This window comes from Dipodomys ordii, unplaced genomic scaffold (assembly GCF_000151885.1).
Source record: "Dipodomys ordii isolate 6190 unplaced genomic scaffold, Dord_2.0 Scaffold102, whole genome shotgun sequence".
In the NCBI taxonomy this organism is placed as follows: Eukaryota; Metazoa; Chordata; class Mammalia; order Rodentia; family Heteromyidae; genus Dipodomys; species Dipodomys ordii.
The window spans coordinates 4675753-4690144 of NW_012267318.1; the positions used below are offsets into that span (position 1 = coordinate 4675753).

The window sequence follows — 14392 nt, forward strand, 5'->3', positions numbered from 1 at the left end:
GGTTGAGCTCTAAAGATCATGGTTTTAAGCCAGATTGGGCAGAAAAGTTTCAAAACACTTGTCTCTCGCTAACCAGTAAAATGCTGGAGTAAAGGTATGGCTAAAATGGCAAAGCATCAGCCATGAGCAAAAACACTAAACTAGAAGGCAAGGCCCTGCTTTTGAGCATTAGTAGCATCACACATATGCTCACAAAAATATACACTCAGGAAAGGGGATAATGACAAGTGAAATACTGAATTGAATTCAACATTTCTCATTGGACCTTTCAATCACCATGACCAATTAAGGACAATTTTGTATTAAAACAAGAGTGGCCAAAGTCCTTCTATGTATTACTAAGAGCAGCATTTTAAAGGGGAAATAGTAAAGTTCAGCTCTATAATTTTGGAAATAACATGTAACTACTCATTCTGTAAAGCCATGTGTGGACTTGTTGTGTCCGGAATTAGTGTCTGAAATTGGAATTTCAAGCTAACAATGCCAACAAAGGAAATTTATTCAAAGACTGTTTCTTCTTTTTATATTGATTTCTAATATCACATTGGTTCCTCTTGTGTGTGTGTGTGTGTGTGTGTGTGTGTGTGTGTGTGTGTGTGTTCATGCACACGTGCGTTGGTACTGGGGCTTAACTCTGGGGCTTAACTCTGGTTCTGGACACTGTCTACTATTATGTGAGTTACAACTCCACTTTTAGCTTCTTGCTGGTTAAGGAGATAAGAGTCTCATGGACTTTCCTTCTGAGCTGGCTTTGAACCAGCATTCTTCATATCTTAGTTTTCTGAGTAGCCAGGATTTCAGGAATGAACCATTATTGCCTGGCCATTTGGTTCTTTTAAATAAAAATATGTATTTGCTTCTAAGTAGATATATTGGAGAAAAAGAAAAAGTTTCCTTTGAAGCAGCAACACTTCTTCAGGAGACCCTGGCCTACAGATAAATGTTGTTTCCATTCATTTTTGGTGTCATTATAGAATTCTGTTAGGATAATGTTTTTTAAAACCAAAAATAGCCTAAATATAAATAGACATAATTTCTCCCATTTTACACCTCATTTCAAGCAACACTTTTTCTGATATTGAAAGTGAGGCAGTCTTTCACATTTCTAATTTGGCATCTACTTTAATTTTTTTCCCATGAAAAGACTGTCAATTGTACTAAGGGTGTGATATTTATGTAGAAGAGATTTCTAAGCCAGCTGTCATCTTTATGGATTTGGAAAGATGGGGGGAATTCATTTATATATTTTAGGAAGTAATATGATGCATACAAATTATATTTTTAAAGTAGAAGATACTTTCCAAATAAACAATATTATGATTTGGGTTCAGGATTGCCTAAGACAGCAAGATAAATTAAAGGCTACTTATAATCAATAATTTCTCTCTCTCTCTCTCTCTCTCCCCCCCCTTCTCTGTCTCTCCCCCTCCCCTCTTTCCCCATCCCTCTCTCCCTCTCTTTTTCCCTCTCTCCCTCTTTCTTTGATCATGGCTGGCACTTTCCCATTGCTTCACTTCCAGCTTTTTACAGGTGGTTTATGGTACTAAGAGTCCGCTAGATTTGTCTGTCTGGACTAGGATCCTCAGGTCTCAGCCTCTTGAGTAGCTAGGATACAGGCGTGAGCTTGGTTGAACTCACCTTTGTAATACATTTTTCAGATGAACACTGAAGCAGTAAAATTAGGGACTCTATCACTGCTGGATTTTTTATTTTGGTCTGCAGAAATAAAAGTTTGCTCATCTTAATGTAGTATTTTTAAACATTGAGATTTATTCAGATATGTATCAACTGCTTTTATAGCTGGATTTTGATTCAAAGGTATTTAAAATTACAAAATTTTAAAAGTCTGTTAGGAACATTACAGAGAAACTTCCCCAAGCTGGATACATTGATCATTTGTTGTTAATTTCAATGTAGGGTGATTGAGTCATGAGACAATAAATATCTTAATTGGGTTTCAGTGGCCAGCCCTGTTTAAACTTAGAAGAATGTGAAAAGATAGTCTAAGTTGGCAGCATTTTAAGAACTTGGCTGGGCATAAGTGAAGCCTGCACAGGACTCTGGTGTCCACCCCTCTGTTAGAAGTCTTGTCTAGCCAGTTGTCCCAAAGAACAATCTACTAATTAGTGACAAAAACAGTGCCACAGTAGTGGCTTTTCACTGCTAGTGTTTTTGTTGTGTTTGGTGTGTTTCTCGCATGTATTTCACCATCTAATTTCACGTTGACACTTCATCCTGATGTGATAGGCACTGTTATTCACTTGATATTGTAGAAAAAGCTGACTGTAAACATCATTGACAACTGGCATAGATCCATCCCCTCCTGAAGAGGGGAAGCAGGACTTGGGTTTCTAGCTCCAGAAGCCCCATGTTCTTGATACATGTCACAGCTCTGCTCACAGCTCCTTAGATATATTATAGTCTCACCGTTTGATAAATTGGCTTTGACATTTATGTTGATACCCTGCTCTGCTCAAGGTCAGTTTGGATTTGGCCAAGAGCTCTAAGAGCTGGCTTTTCACTTTCAGTAGCAATGAAGGTAACAAAAAATTGGAACTATGAAAAACATACCAATTCATGCTTAAATGATGGACTTCAAGATAAGTATAGTAAGCCCAGTGTTGTTGGTTCATGCCTGTAATCCTAGCTCTTCGAGAGGCTGAGATCTGAGGATGGACAAGAAAGTCTATGATTCTTATCTCCAATTAACCACCAAAAAGCCAGAAGTGGAACTGTGGCTCAGGTAGTAGAGTGTCAGCCATCGGCAAAAAAGCTCAGCGACAGTGCCTAGGCCCTGAGTTCAAGCCTGAGAATCAGCTCACGGGCATGCGTGCGGGGAGTACGAACCAGACATCAGTGGGTGGTCTTGGAAAATGATTGTCTGACTGGCAGGCACAGCCTTGGCTGTTAGAACAAGCAAGTGATCCCCCAGGATCTAAGGTTCCTCCCCAAGTTCCACATTGGTTGAGTACAACGGGGTTTGCATATATTCTCCTAGTTGTGACTTAAGTTTACATACTTTCTATTGGTTGACTTGAATACATTCACTTCATGAGATTGGTTGAATTTTAGAAATGGGCTTTTGGACTTTAGGCTATCTGCACTCCCCCTTATTCTTTTGTGTCAGGATATCTTTTCTGGGTATGTGCTTTTTTGGTATGTACACTGTTTCTACCCATTTTCCTATTTTGTTATAGTTCATTCTTCTCTGCTATTCACCTCCCCTCTTCTAATCTGTCCATCGACTTTCAAATACATGAATTGTCACATCCTCAAGTCACCATGCAAGTTAGCTACTAGTAATTTTCCACTCAGAATCAAATGCCTTGTATTGAAATTGGACCACAACTGCTTTTATTTCTAACAGAACACATGTGATCTATAGTACACATTGGGTACGAATTCAAACTACCACCCCTGCCCAAACATATTGTCACAGCCAGGAGAATACATGGGTGGGTTAGTTTTTGTTACTGTTATGCTTTTTTTCTTCTTCCTATTTTGTGCTCTTTGGGGTAGAAATACTTAGAGAAACAAAGGCCAAATGACAATGAAGGAAAAACACTGTAAATAAGAAATTGTACTTAGTTTTGAAAAAACAAGAGTGTGCTGTACTGTTGCTTGTGGGCATACACTCCTACTTTATTAGTGTTGATCTTCTCCCCAGATGGAGATGAAGGACTGAGTGGCAATGGAAAATATGTTTAGGGTTTTCCCCTTTCTTCCCTTCCTCCCTTCCTCCCTCCCTCCCTCCCTCCCTCCCTCCCTTTTTCTTTCATTTTTCTTTCAGGTTTCTCTTTCTCTCTTTCTCTTTCTCTACCCCCTCTCTCCCCCTCTTCCCTCCCTCTCTCTCCTCTCCTCGCCTCTCCTCTCCTCTCCACCTCTCCCCTCCCCTTTCCTCCCCTCTTCTCTCCCTCCTCTCCTCTTTGTGGCAATCCTGGGGTTTAGACTCAGGGCTTCAAACTTGCTCAGCTTGCTTGCTGAGTTGGTGTTCTACCATTTGAACCATACTTCCAGCCCAGCGTTTTGTTTGCTGTTTACTTTGGAGATGATATCTAGCAGACTTTTCTCCCTGGGCTTGCTTTAAACCTCAATTCTCTGGATCTTAGCCTCCTGAGTAGCTAAAATTGCAGGTGTGAGCCATTGGTATCTGACTTGAATTCATTTTATTACTATTCTCATTGATAAAAAGATCAAGTTCCAAATTTTTAAAAATATTTTAAATATTGTCTTTTCCCCCTTAATTATGAAACATCTGTGTAATAGAATTGGTCTGGAATTTGATAGAAAAGCAATAGAGCATTCTTAGAACACATACAAGATATATTTTAGTTTTTGGCTCCAGCAAGCAGTACATATTGACACCAGCAAAACAGAAACATTCCCTGAGATACAAGTAGTTAGTGGGGTTTGAAAGACATTTTTGAAAGGATTATATATGGTATTAAATTTTATTATTATTTGTTAATGTTACATATGGTATTTAAGATTATAGATCATCAAGGAAATGATTGCTGGAGTTTTACTTTGTAGCTTGAGTAGTGCTTGATTTTGTGTGTGTGTGTGTGTATGTTTGTGTGTGTGTGTGTGATGTACCAGTACATCTCACACTCTTATTTGAAGTTCTGCCCTCAGAGCTGGCACTCTCCCATTTGAGCTACATATCCACTTTGGCTCATTGCTGGAGATAAGAATCTCCTAGATTTGTCTGCTTGAGTCTGGCTTTGAACTCAGATCCTCATACCTCAGCCTCCTGAGTAGCTAGGGTTTCAGACATGTGCTTTGGGCACCTAGTGAGTAGTTGCTTTTGTTTTACAGCTTTTTCATGATGTGAGATGACAGGAAACCTTAAGCATTTTCTTAGTTGGCACATCGTATGGTACTCTTCAGGTGGCACGCACATCTCATGTGCCACCTGGCAGCCATTGTTTCTGTGCCCCCCATCATGGGTGTGAGTCGTCTTCTGCCAGCCTTCCTTGTTAAAGAGGTTAAGTTGAGATCAGCTCAGCCTTTAGTTCTATTTTTCCTAGCTTTCGAGCTCTTCAACACAAACACCTTATTCCTTTGGGATACCAAAAAAGAAACCCTTTTGGTATCTTTACTGCACATCAGAACAGATTTATTACAAGGAATGTTTAGTGCCTGTTGTTCTTTTTGATAAAAAGAGGCTTTAGTCTGCTTATTTAAAAGGTGAGGTATGCATAAAATACAGCCAGATGGAATCAGAGGAGGTGATGATATTAATAACTAAAGAGCCTAGAGGAGTCAGGTGTTCACTGGCTTAATTCTTCCTCTGCCTATTGAGTGGCTGATGGTGTTTCAATTTGCCCCAAACTGTTGCTGTTTTACATCAGCCATGGGGATGCTTTTCAGTCTTAAGCTACACCTCAGCCTTCCACATGAGAAAATGACACACTCCTGTGCCTGTCATGCTCTCTTGAGATGAGATTCATAATCAGGGTTTCTCTTTTGTGATCAGTGACTCTCACACGGAGACAAAAGGTCCATTTGCCAATCAAAAATGCCAACTCCTGAAAAATCAAAGCAATCATTGACCTTACTGATGTAGCAGATGCACATCTGTTTGATTGAACACTTATAAAAATGTTCCAGTGTCAACTTTGTTTTCATTCCTAATGGGAAACACTTTTGCAAGTAAATTCACAGATGGTAAAAATGTGTCACTCTGTACCTTGCAACAAAACACCCCTCCTTCTTAGTCTAGAATGCTCTGAAGAAGACTTACATTTTCTGTGCAGCTGGGATTTCTTTGATAGTAAAATTTGTACCTTGCTCCAATGTTAAGATACCCTATGGCAAACATTCTAGAATGTTTTATGTGGAAGAAAGCATCTCTCTCTTTATTGATACGAGAAAACATATCTTGGAGTTTTTTTTTTCAGTCAGTTTTGGGGCTTGGACTCTGGGCCTCGACACTGTCCCTGAGCTCTTCAGGTCAAGGCAAGCACTCTACCACTTGAGCCACAGCACCACTTCTGGTTTTTCAATGGTTAGTTGGAGATAAGAGTCTCATGGACTTTCCTGTGTGGGATGGCTTTGAACCTAGATCCTCAGATCCCAACCTCCTGAGTAGCTAGGATTATAGGCACGAGTCACTGCTGCTGGCTCTTGGAGTATTTTTTTTTTTGTCAGTCGTGGGTCTTGAACTGTAGGCCTGGGCACTGTCCCTCAGCTCTTCAGCTCAAGGCTAGTGCTCTGCCAGTTTAGCCATAGCACCACTTCTGGTTTTGTGGTAGTTAATTGGAGATAAGAGTCTCATGGATTTTCTTGCCTGGGCTGGCTTTGAACCATGATCCTCAGATCTCAGCCTCCTGAGTAGCTAGGATTACAGGCATGAGCCACTGGTGCCCAGCTGTCTTGGACTATTTTTTAAGGTTTAGTATATCTTTAGGAATTTAATGCTTCAGTACAATACAGAAAAAGTTGTGGATTTCCAGTGCTGGTAGTCCATCCTTACTTCTAGCTACTCACAGGGTTGTGATCTAAGGATCCTAGTTTGACATTATCCCAGGCAGGAAAGTCCTTGAGACTTTTATCTCCAATTAACCACCAAAAGGCCAGAAGTGGAGCTGTGGATCAAGTAGTAGAGTGTCAGATTTGAGCAAAAAAAGCCAAGTAAGAGTACAAGGCCCTTAGTTTGTGCTCTAGTACTGGCATCAATAAATCAAACCAACCCAAGAAAAAAACTTTACATCTGAGAGATATGATAAAAGCACAATAGGTAGAAATGCACATCTTGTCTACTCCATGCTGAATATTTCATCTTGAGAAGTATTTCTATTTTTAAAGGTGGGTGCCAGTGGTGCACACCTGTAAATCGTAGCTACTCAAGGGACTAGATATCTGTGTTGAGGAGCAGTACGGTTCAAAGCCAGCCCAGGCAGGAAGGTGTGGAAGAATCTTATCTCCAAATAACCACCCCAAACCTGGAAATGGACGCTGTGACTCAAATGGTAGAGTGCTAGCCTTGAGCCAAAAAACTCAAGGACAGTACCAGGCCCTGAGTTCAAGCCCCAGAACCCTCCCCCACCACCAAGCATTTACATTTCTGCATCTGCCCCAAACACAGTTTAAGACTTCATTTATGGATCAGTTAAGTGAAATAAATAATTGGAAAAAGAGAAAAATCCATTAAACGTTACTCAAACACAACAGTATAGGCAGACTAGAAACTGCAGTATGGAAGTAAGCAGATTTATGACCAGAAATAAGAAATGCTAGACTCAGGGATGTTGAAAATGTTCCTAGGAGAGCTTGAGTCTTGTGCTGCACCAGGAAGAAGTTCTCAGAAGGAAAGCAAGCCCTGCCTTGGGATACTGAGGGGAACAGGTGATCATGCTTCTGTTTATTGCCGTGTCTGTGATTGTCACTTGTCATTTTTTCCCAGTACCCATTGTAAAGCGGACCTGGGAGGATGAGGCTCATCTCATTGAGTACTACAGTGACTATGTAGAAAGCTCCATCCCTACTGTGGATCTGGGAATTCCGAATACAGATAGAGGTGAGTCTGTAATTCTCACTCCTCCCCTTATTATAACTCCTCCTTCTGTTAATATAGTCAGTTAGAATACAAATGAAATAGTTCCCAAGTATTTTCCTATCTGCTTCATGTCTGCTTTTTTTTCTTTTTCTGCTAACCATTTTCTTCCTGCATAGAGACAGACTGTCAGTAAACAAAGGGTTGTATTTGCTAGGAGGTTGTATCACCGTGATTGAACATATGACTCTTACCATAGGTTCTTTATACTTTCTTAGTTCTTTGTGGCCATTAATGAGATGTGCCAAGTTAATGTGTCCTCTTGCCACACAAAGCTTTCCTTCCTAATTCTTAAGATCAGTTCATACTTACACCTGAGTGGCATACACACTATGTAAGTGTGGAGTAAGTAATATCATATGGGATACTACTTTGACGAGTACATTGTTAGAAGCACACTTGCTTTTCTTTTCAGATGGGAGGTTTGCTTATTTACAATGTGTGTGTGTGGGGGGGGGGTGGTACTGGGTTTTGAGCTTGGGCCACACACTTCTTAGGGAGGCCTCCTACCATTTGAACCACTCCACCCACCCCTTTATGCATTGGTTATTTTCCAGATGAAATTTCAATTTATGCCCAGACCTTCCTAGATTGTGATCCTCCTATTTGTGCTTCTCTTTGTCATTAGCATGGCAGGCATACACCATGTTTAGCCATTGGTTCAGATGGAGTCTCATGTACTTCTGTTTCTGATCGCTACCTTTCAGCTATATGAGATTACAGGCTTCTGCTACTTCCTCTTGCTTTAAAGCATTTATTTTTATTTATTTATTTATTTATTTTTTGGGTCCGGTTGTGGGGCCTGAACTCTGGGCCTGGGCACTGGCCTTCAGCTCTTCAGCTCAAAGCTAGCACTCTACCACTTGAGCCACAGCGCCACTTCCGGCTTTTTTCTTTTTGCTTATGTGGTGCTAAGGAATCGAACCCAGGGCCTCAGGCATGCAAGGCAAGCGCTCTACCACTGAGCCACCTTCCCAGCCCCCCCCTTTTTTTATTGTGAGAATACCGTACAGAGGAGTTACAATTACATGGGCAAGATAACGAGTACATTTCAAAGAGTGGGAGTAGAAACTTGGCTGGCCTTGTTATCAGATGTTCTTTGTCTTAATGTTTGCCCAGTGTTCCCACCACAATTTTTTAAAATTTTCTTTAGTTTTTTTGAAATTTTCATATACTTTTCTGATTAGAAAAGGATTAAACTGATCATCTTGTTCTGTAGAACTGTTTATCTTGATTGTTTTATGCAAGCATCATTCGTAATGCCTTGAATAATAGACTACAGGGTACAACAGGTTGCTGCTGTTTGTTTTTAAGAAGCTATTTTAGATTGAGGGTTTTTTTAAACCTTACTTTATAAAACATCAATTTAAGTTGACATTTATAATCATTCATCCATTCATGCATTTCTGAGTGATTTCTTAATTTATTTTTAGTTTGGCCTTATTACTATATTTGTTTTTTTATTACTATTTTTTTGTTCAGTTGTGGGGCTGAACTCTGGGCCTGGGCACCATCCCTCAGCTCTTCAGCTCAAGGCTAGGGCTCTACCACTTGAGCCACAGTGCCACTTCTGGTTTTGTGAGCAGTTTATTGGAGATAAGAGTCTCACAAACTTTCATGCCTGGGCTAGCTTTGAACCGTGATCCTCAGATTTCAGCCTCCTGAGTAGCTAATTTGTTTTATTTTTTTATACCAAAAGAAATATGAAATCATGAAGTAGGTGAGTAATTATAAATATCATAAATTAGTCAATACATTTCAAAATTCATACTATAACAGATATGGCAATATTAACATAAATATAAACAACATAAAAATGTATACTATTAAATCCAGTGGCTTAATATTAATTAATACAAAGAATTTTATGAGTGTGGACTCCTCCAGGTCACTAAACACTTATGAGAAAATGAGGCATATTCCTGTCTGTCAACTTGAATATTTTCCCCTAGTGCTTTAATCTTATTTTGACTCCAGCTTTTATTACTGAAGCATTAGAACTTATCTGTTGGCATTTGAAAGACTAGCTCTGTTTTATTCGGTGCTATATCTGTATGATTTGTATACTTGTAAGTCCTTACCACAGAATGAAGCTGTCGCCTTCCAATTTTACCCCAGTGCTTTCCCAAGTTCCAACAGTTCCTTCAGAATAATGTCTAAGAAGAAAAGAGGCCCCACTCTGTGAATTGCTGTGACAATCTAACAGCTTTTGTCTTTCTATGTGGAAGGTAATTCTAGGTCAACCTCAAATTCAGATTGTTGGCGGGACCTTGTAATCTCTCCCCCACATTCAGGTGGGAAATGGATAGACCTTAGGATCTCTGAAGTTTATAACAGTGCTTCACAATGCTTATGGTAACTAGAGATGACAGAAAACCAGAAATGACGTTCTGTCTTCAAGGGAAAGTTACTAAGATGCTTGTTGATGTTCAAGCTCTTTCTTCTATCACTTTTAAACAAAAACAACTTATAATGAATCATCTATATGTTAAAGCAGAACATACATTTTTTTGTTTTACTCTTTGTCTTACCTTTCTTAGGTCATTGTGGAAAAACATTTGCCATTTTGGAAAGATTTTTGAATAATAGCCATGACAAAGTGGCATGGTTAGTCATTGTGGATGATGATACCTTAATAAGGTAAGGAGTCATTCTCATCCTTTGCGATTTTAAATTCTACATCTATTTATATTCAAAAGCTAGGATAAGTACTTGTGCTTCTGGCCAAGATGAAGTAAGTTACAATGGTAGGGGTTACTCTTTCCTTTGAAGTGACTCTTTACAAGGACATAATGCATGAGATGAAAGGTTTTAAGGCACTGGACATCTGGCCACATGAAGTGAATGGTTGCCCTGGCTGACTGCCTTAAGAGAGGTACACTATTGCTTAAGGGAAGGCACCATATGAAACCTTAAGAGGATGAAGCTTGAGAGTTTCCAGATGCCATGGCAGATCGTTTGCAGGGCAGGATAGAGTTCCAGGAAGGAGATAGCTGTAGAAAGAATGTCCTCGAGATCTGTGGAGTATTCGGTAAGTGTTCATTCAGTAGTGTTCATTAGCAAGTCTGTGGGAGGAAGTTACTAAAGGATGGGAAAGAAACTGATTCATGGAAATAGTGGTGGACCCTTGGATGGACCTAGGCATGTTCCCACCATCCATATTAGAAAACCTGTGTTTCACAGTATATTGGATAAAATTTATTTAGAAGGTCTTACATCAATGGTAAGAAATAGCACTAGACTAAACATTGCTCTACACCCACTAAACTAATCTGCAAAGCAAGATATCCCAAAGATCAAACTACTTCCAAGGAACGAGCTTCTGTCTGTGAACAAATAGCAAGGCTTATAGAAATTAAAAAAAATGCAACAGCCAGTAAAATTCACACTGTCATTTATACAGTTCAAAATTAATAGCATGTATAGCAGCAGAAAGATAATATTGAGAAAAAATCCATTGACTAAAATTGTTCCAGAATTAATATAGTGTTAAAATTCATAGCTATTAAGCTGTTAATATTTGTTTTATAAGTCTGTTCCATACAAAGACCTGTACGACATACAAATAAGTCTGAAATAATCTAGTCTTTCATCTTCTAGAGGTGAAAACTACATTATATGAATCAAAGCACTAGTGGCTCATGTCTATAATCTTAGCTACTTTAGGAGTCTGAGAGCTGAAGAACAGGGGTTAAAGCCAATTTGGGCAGGAAAGTCCATGAGACTCCTATCTGCAGTTAAACCAGCAAAAAGCCAGAAGTTGAACTGTGGAACAAGTGGTAAAGTGCGGTCTTGAATTAAAAAAGCTAAAGGACATTGCCCAGGCCTTGAGTACTGGCACATATATAAAACAATCAAATAATTTTGAATGTCAATCTAAATCAAATGAATAAGGACAAATACATTATCAAGGATGGAGAAGAAACAGGAAGGAGCTCAAAGTATATTTCAAGTGAAAAAGATAATCACAAAAATAAAGAATAGAAAGAATCAAGTGACTTGAAGATAGTACTTAAATATATATTGTTAGTCAGGACTGAGAAGGGAGTAACTTCAAACACATCCTGGTTTTTGAAGTAGTGTGGGTGAAGTAGTTCTGAATTATTTTAGGTACATCGTAGGATTGAACAAATGTTAATACTTTAGGGAACAAAACTTCATGCCGTGGAAAGGAAACCTGGGTAAGAATAAGGGATGGAAAAATTAATGCTAAAAAGTAAGGTAAATAAATGGGGAGAAGGCTGGCCTCTTGCTTGGAGAATAATGAATTATTAATAAATGAGCAGAGAGTGATGGAATTGGGAAAACTATTACTTAGTATCCATCCAAGATTGATTCACACAAGGATCATTAATGTACGTTAAAGCAGAGATCTATTTTGAGAAGGACTGGCTGATTTGCATGTTAAATTATCTGCTCAGAGACTCAGAAATAGCAGGGGAAATGTTGCTACTGACCAGTGTGGAAACCAGACTAATATCTGTATGTGTGTGCACGCACATGCACCCTAATGTTGGGCCTTGACTGCAGGGCCTGGGCTCTGTCCCTTACTTTTTTCCTCAAGGCTGACACTCTGCCATTTGAGTCACCCCTGCACTTCCAGCTTTTTACTGGTTAGATGGAGATCAGAGTCTCTTGGATTTGTTTGTCCTAGTGTAAGTTTTCTGTAATCTTGAAATTATTGCCAAATAAAAAGTGAAAAAATAAATTCCATTGTAGGTTAGAGTGGGACGCATGGATTATTACACCGTTGTGAACAGCTGCTGGCACTGATCAGCCTCACCAGCATGGCTCAGCACTCACTCACAGCAGAGTTCCATGTCTGTCTCCAAAACTGCCTGAAATGGGAACAGATTGTTAAATGAAATTCTTTTCCTGGATCAGTATCCAAACCCCACAGACAGAAATGGGAGATCTGTCTGCTTTAGGCACATTTGTAGCAAATATGAAACATTTGATAATGATCAGACTCCATTTGTGATCCTTTGAAATGATACCATGAATAAGGGAAAGAAACCCAGATGCCATGGTAAAATCCCAGTTATCTGAGCTTTAAAAAATGAAAGGCTCTAGGCTGAAGTGACAGTTTTACAATACACCAAGGGACAGACATGCTGTGGATTCTCTTTCTTTTTATCAGGTGTGGAAGTAGGCATAAGTTTGCTGTAGAGAGCTACAGATTTGTGCAGAGCCTTTAATAAACCAAAGGCTGCAGTTTTCTTTTAATTTAAGAGGATATTCTTCATCACGGAGCAGCAGAACAGTACCAGCATACTTACCTGTCTACCCCTGATAACGTTTTTCTTTTTTTGTGTATGCTAGTACTGGGGCTTGAACTTTGAGCCTCTTGTTCTCACTGGGCTCCTTTTGTTGTTGCTGTTATTGGTCATGGGGCTTGAACGCAGAGCCTGGGCCCTGTCCCTGAGCTTGCACTCAAGGCTTGCATTCAAAGCTTGCACTCAAGCATGTTGAACTAGTCATTAATTGGAGACAAGAGTCTCATGGACTTTCCTGCCCAGGCTGGCTTTGAACTGCAATTCTCAGACCTCAGCTTCCTGAGTAGCTAGGATTACAGGCATGAGCCACCCATACATGGCTTTACTTGGCTTTTTTGTTCAAGTCTGATGGTCTACCACTTGAGTCACACCTCTGTTTCTTGTTTTTGCTGCTTATTTGGAAATAAGAGTCTCTGGGATTTATCTGCCCAAGCTAGCTTCAAACTACAATCCTCAGATCTCAGCCTCCTGAAGAACCAGGATTATAGGATTCAGATAACTTCTGGAAGACAGATTCCAAATTAAGTGCTTGGAATGTTTAATATATATCCAGAAAAAAAACAGCTTAGTTCTTTATGATCAGTCAGAAACTGTCCATGTAGTCAGAGGCCATGACCTTCAGACAGTCCACAGATTTGGAAGCTATTGAGCAACAGGACTGATAAATCTCTTCATGCAGTGCATTTGGACCCCTCATGTTCTGTTTCAGCTTTCTCAGCTGGGCTATTTTTGTAGGACGTGTTGATATGGATAGGACATGAATAGAAAAGATGTCCCTTGACACATGTCCACTTTGTTTCCTTATCACCATCTGGTTACCAACCAGAGGTGCCCCTGTTAACTTTTCTCTGTGAAAAACATTCCCATTAATGGTTTAGACAAATGGCTGAAACCATATCTACCTCTCAGGTATGCCTGATACCCATGGGTCACAGACCAAGGCACATCTTGAAAGGTTATCCCATTAAAAAAAAAGTATCCTTGGCCTAGGGCTTGAACTCAGGGACTTGGTACTGTCCCTGAGTTTCCCTTGCTCAAGGCTAGCATTCTTTCACTTGAGCCACAGCCCTACTTCTAGCTTTGGTAGTTAATTGGAAACAAGAATCTTACAGTACTCTCTTATATGGGCTGGCTTCAAACTTTGATCCTCAGATCTCATCCTCTTGAGTAGCTAGGATTACAGGTGTGAGCCGCTAGCACCTGGCAGGAAAATGTTTTTGCAAGGCTGACAGAATGTCTTGAGGAATGTAACCTACAAACCGCTAGACTAGGAGAAACAGGCTTTTTTTTTCTTTTTTTTCTTCTAGGTTGGTCTCAATCTCTTGATTCTATTGTCTTAGCCTCCCAAGTGCTGGGATTATAGGAAGGTGTTACTATAAGCAGGAATTTTTAAATGGTGTAAGTTTAGCTAGGAAAAAATGCTTGTTTTTCTTTTTTTTAATTTTAATTTTAATTTTTTTGTGAACATACTGTACAGAGGGGTTACAAGATAATGGGTACATTTCTTATCAAGCACTGCAGCCTCCTCCTTTGTTTACCCTTCACATCCCTTCCCAGC

At 39.6% G+C, this 14392-nt stretch overlaps 1 protein-coding gene across 1 annotated transcript in view; it reads left to right on the top strand.

The window, feature by feature from the left end:
- The window catches only part of B3glct (beta 3-glucosyltransferase), a 110187-nt gene that overhangs the window by 67259 nt on the left and 28536 nt on the right, over window positions 1–14392 (top strand). The window contains exons 9-10 of the mRNA XM_013027267.1: window positions 7409–7522; window positions 10099–10198. Of these exons, the coding sequence (XP_012882721.1) occupies window positions 7409–7522; window positions 10099–10198 (214 nt within the window). The remainder of the gene's footprint in view (window positions 1–7408; window positions 7523–10098; window positions 10199–14392) is intronic.